The sequence below is a fragment of the Mizuhopecten yessoensis genome, unplaced genomic scaffold, assembly GCF_002113885.1.
Source record: "Mizuhopecten yessoensis strain PY_sf001 unplaced genomic scaffold, ASM211388v2 scaffold9945, whole genome shotgun sequence".
NCBI classification, from domain to species: domain Eukaryota; kingdom Metazoa; phylum Mollusca; class Bivalvia; order Pectinida; family Pectinidae; genus Mizuhopecten; species Mizuhopecten yessoensis.
In genome coordinates this window covers 59,894-65,121 of record NW_018408301.1, presented here as the reverse complement: position 1 = coordinate 65,121, position 5,228 = coordinate 59,894, and the positions used below count along the sequence as shown (strand labels likewise).

Sequence of the window (5,228 nt, the reverse complement as noted above, 5' to 3'; positions counted from 1 at the left end):
CCCCCCCTACCCCGAAGAGCTGGTTGGTGTAGCAGTGAATCTCCGCCTCCGTTTGGATTCTCGTTGACCGGAAGTCGGGGTCCTGTCCATCGCATCGCGGTAGGAAGAGGTTGCCTCCATCGTTACTTCCGATCGCCGATCGCGCACCAACTTAACCTTGCAGCCAGCAGTTTTACGTTGTTTCATCACTGGATATAGCATACGACGCCGCTCCTCAATTTTAGACGGATAAGTTCTATTTATGAAGCTTTTCCTTTAAAGTCGACATGTGTCATTGTTTTCAGATTAGCTCATGCATTTACTTTGTCCATCTTATACCATATATCTTTCAACTTAATTATAATAGGTAACAGGATTAACTGGTCATACCAGATCGAACACTGCATTCAGTCCCAGACTAAGGACAGCTAAATTGGCTTACCTGGTCGGGTACAGCCTGCATGGGTTTGACAGGCCGATTGCTATGAATGACAGATGTCACTAAAACTAATTACTTAATTGCTATCGAGTAAATGGATTTAGGACATGATTACGAGGCTTGTTCTCAGTTCCCCCACTTTTTAAAATAGCATGGGGGTGGGGGGGGAAGAATGTTGATAGAAGGATTAAAGTCTGTTTCTGAGTAGTATTGGCAGTATTTACCTGTGTTTTACATGTGTTTAACCCTTCTATATAGTAGGGTTGTGTTCTATCTAAGCCGGAAGCTGATCATATATATACATCATATAAAACTTTCAAATTTTTAATAGTAAATGTTAATTGAAAATATTTCAATATTAATTATATATGTAAATATATCCGTTCTGTAGTACTTGTGCTGCTGATATGACATATGATAAGATGAAATGTGTGATTTTATTCTGTAATAATTTTGTACTTCAAATATATTATTGATATAATGATATAAAAAGTTATAAAATGAAACTTTCTTTTTATTATTGTAACATTTAATAAGATGCCTAAATACCTAGTAAGAATGGTAATGTGTGACTAAGAATGTGGTGTTTAACAGTTGATAATTAAACTTTAAAAAAAGAAATTAATCTAAATTCCTAGATGTTTGAAGTATATTATAACTATCATAAAAATCCTTTGATATTTATAATTATTCAAGCTGTCATTTCATCCTGGTGAGCTAGAAGTGATCACAGCCAATGCTAATTTAAGTGAGATAATGATTAGTTTTAGTATTATCTATAAGTACACCTAGCGAACCGGACGTTGGACTTTATGGTGTACGTGTCGCCCTAAATGGTATAAATAGTTTATAAGTAAACATTATATCTTGGCTGTTTTGTAAATAGTATAAATAGTTTGTAAATAGTATAAATACAACCTGGCCTTTTTGTTAATACTGTCAATAGTTTAAAAGTAAACATTATATCCTGGTGTTTTGTAAAAAGTATCAATAGATTATAAGTAAACACTCTATATTATACTATATATTTTCTTCACAGATGAATATACAAGGATCGACATAAAGAACGAAGAAAAATCGCTGAAACAACTTCAACGTGGCAAAACTAACAAACACTCTGGCGAGAATCAAACTGTAGTAGACTTTGGCGTGCCAATCGATGATGCTGAAAAACGCCAAGGTAAGCTAAACTTAGATTACTTTTGGAAATATTAATAGAGATGAATTGTTAACTGAAAACAGTAAACGATTAAGTGTTGTTTTAATATGTGTATGACGTATGATATGTTCCCTGGGTATGTACTACACGATGGAGACAAATAAACCTAACATATGGTATCCTAATAATACTACCTCGGAAGCCTCTCTCCAACAAATATAAAGTAATTAACATATTGTATCCTAATAATACTACCTCGGAAGCCTCTCTCCAACAAATATAAAGTAATTAACATATGGTATCCTAATAATACTACCTCGGAAGAGAATAGCCTCCCTTTGACAAATATAAAATAATTAACAGATGATATCCTAATAAAAAAATCTTAAGATAGATTAGCCTCTCTCTGACAAATATACAGTAATTATCAGATGATATTCTAATAAAACTCCCTCAATATAGATTAACCTCTCTCTGACAAATATACAGTAATTATCAGATGATATTCTAATAAAACTCCCTCAATATAGATTAACCTCTCTCTGACAAATATACAGTAATTAACAGGTGATATTCTCATACAACTCCCTAAAAATAAACCTTAAGATCCCATGCGGCCTTAAATTCGGGCAAACAGGAGTGATTTATATTAGCTGGAATAACTTGTTTCATAATTGATGTTAAATATAGAGTTTTTATATTTTTTCTACAGATGTGCCTAATGTGTTACTGATAACGTACTTACGGTCGGGCTCCTCTTTAATCGGAGATATCGTCCAGCAGGTGCCCCATGCACTTTACTCTTTTGAACCCGCCAAGCAATGCATGGAGAGAGGTTATTATCTGTCTCGCGATCGTGGTATGTGCTACCTCACCAACGACGTGTGCAAGTAAGTAAACGAAGACCAAGTATAATTGTAAGCATTTGTATATGATTCTTTACATATCTTTTTTTCTTCTTTCTTCGTTTGAAAACATCAAGAGAAGATAATAGTGTTAAAAATCGAAATTAGAACTCGAAATTGGTGAAAGTACGGCAAATGAAAAAGATGAATGTTTCATAAAGTGACATTTGAAAAAAGCACAAGAATGAGACAAAGTTTTCCAGAGGAGAAAGCATCTTCTGCTTCATCAAATACATTCTCCTTTTAAATCTTGGTCCAATCTAAGCAATATTGTAAACGGCACAATGAATAAATTATTATTAAATTATTATTCAGCATTTAGTGGAATGCTATTATTGCATGAATATGCATTTTCGTGTACTTAATATTCTAGTGTGCCTTATAAACTAGTAATTCATTCTTGTATACCGTATGAATATGTCATACATTCTCATGTACCTTATAAATGTGTCATCAATTCTTGTGTTCCTTATATATGTATCATCCAATCTTGTGTACTTTATATATGTATCATCCATTCTTGTGTACCTTGTAAATGAGTCATCAATCAATTGTCGTTCACAAATTGTCTTTGTCAGATTTATTTTCAGAACAAATAAGAATACTGAATTTCGCCTTTTCATCACAAACGAGTTAAAGCAAACTTATCAAGTAGGGAAATATCTATATATTTGTTGGAGATATAAAGGGGCGGTTACAACACTTGTGCTATTATTTCACACCTTTGCGATTTGAGCTGGTCTTTTTTTGACTCATATGACTTTTCACAGACTCATTGGCCTGCGTATATTTTAGACAGTTTATTAGGAGCTACAACACCCGGTGTGGCACAGCCAGTGTTCTTTAGGGAATAAAAGATGCCTACAACATACTTAAAGCTTATTTAATTTTGTCATTTTCATTTATTTGCAGAAATACGCCCAAGAATGATTACGGATTCATAATGGAACATTTCAAGAACTTTTACAAATGTAATTTAAAAACGCTAAACCTCTATTTCTTATCAAGGAGTAGGCAATTCCATAAATTAGCTTACCAATGTAAACGTGAAGCTAATCAGAAAAAGTGTATTTCTAAACTGATTCCAGTGTGTGAAAAAGCGGTCCGGATAATAAAAACCATACGATTGTCTATGGACATGGTACAGGAATTAATGGAGAATATTCCTAACCTAAAAGTGATACACTTACTACGAGATCCACGAGGGATGATCGTGTCCAGGATAAAAGCCATAAGGCATCTTCAATACAAAATGGGAAATATGTCTTCGATAGCCCGGGCCGTGTGCGATAGGTATAACAGAGACATAAGTATAGGCCAATCACTGAAGGTCAAATATCCTAACAGAATTAAAACACTGCTATACGAACAGATAGCACAGAGACCTTTAGAAACTTCTATTCGAATATTTAAATTTTTGGGACTTCAACCAAAAAGCAATTTCAAAAGTTGGCTGATGGAGCACATTGCAGGGGACCCGAAAATGTCACCTGGTCATCCCGCCTTTAGTACTGTGCGCGCCAACTCTACAGCCACTGCGAACTCCTGGCGGTTAAAACTGTCGTTAGATAACGTCATGGATATTGACCGGGAGTGCTCTAAGGTGTATGCATACACAGGCTATCTGGCGGTAAAGAATTCAGCCCATCTGAAAAATCTCAATATATCCGTTCGAAAGGAGAATTCTGATTTTCCATAGATACACTATGTAAGTTGCAACAATAAAAAAATAAAAAATAAACTATCTTCAATAGTTTTTACATGAAATGTAAAACAAGCATAGCAACAAGAAATACTTTCCTATATACTTTTTACTTCTTTTCTTTTGTTGTAATTTCTATTGATTAATCAAGGCCTTTGTTTTAAAGGAATAATACATTAGATTAGTCTGATGCCCCTCAACTGATCCGTGAGAAGTATTTAGTAGAGAGACATTGTTAAAGGTTTGTTCATTATAGGAATAATGTACTTAGCTTATTAGGACAATTTATATAGTCCTTGTCCTCTTTTTATCATATATACCGGGTCAAGTTCGTCCTAAGGTAAAGTCCGGCCACTCGAGATATTTTCTGTCTTGTGAAATTAATTAGAAGAAAAAAAAATCTTCCAGTTTGCGATTTTGCTGTAAACATTATTGCTATTAATTTATGTCATACGTGTGAAACGCTGACAGATTCACATGATGGTATGCAAAACGTGTAGCATCGATATCCCTAACACTGTAATATACGAATTTGTTGAAATATCAATTTCGGGCAGGTTCAGCCAATGCAATACATGGAACGTCGGTTAATTGGTTAGAACATCTGGGCGAACTTAGCCAAGACTGCTTGCCCGAACATTCCTCAAGGCGGAGCATGTTCGGTCATCCAATCTTCCGGCAGAAAAGAAATATTCTTCTAATAAGTGCGTGTTTGCCATTTTGTTATTGTTATTATTTTATGAATGGCATGGAATTTCTCTTCCTCGTGGTATATATATATCTAAAGTAATTTCAACGAATGCCATTCTGTCCAGAACGACTTTAATAAAATTGAGCCGAACTTGCCCCGATCTCCCCTAATACAGCCACTACCGAGCTTGTTTTTTTTTACTTTGAATAAAAATATCTAAGGGATGAGTAAAAACCTTAGGGTGAAGATGTCTATTCACAAGAGAAATATAAACGGGCGGAGACATAGTCCAGTCAGCTGGAAGCCGATATACTTGGTCCCAATTTTCACATGTATTGTTTGCATAATTTGAA

The 5,228-nt window shown here is 34.6% G+C and overlaps 1 protein-coding gene across 1 annotated transcript in view; it reads left to right on the top strand.

The window, feature by feature from the left end:
• The window catches only part of LOC110459038 (carbohydrate sulfotransferase 1-like), a 10,007-nt gene extending 5,017 nt beyond the window's left edge, over positions 1 to 4,990 (top strand). The window contains exons 2-4 of the mRNA XM_021511069.1: positions 1,458 to 1,598; positions 2,290 to 2,467; positions 3,395 to 4,990. Of these exons, the coding sequence (XP_021366744.1) occupies positions 1,458 to 1,598; positions 2,290 to 2,467; positions 3,395 to 4,181 (1,106 nt within the window). The 3' untranslated portion in view covers positions 4,182 to 4,990. The remainder of the gene's footprint in view (positions 1 to 1,457; positions 1,599 to 2,289; positions 2,468 to 3,394) is intronic.
• Positions 4,991 to 5,228: the final 238 nt, after the last annotated feature.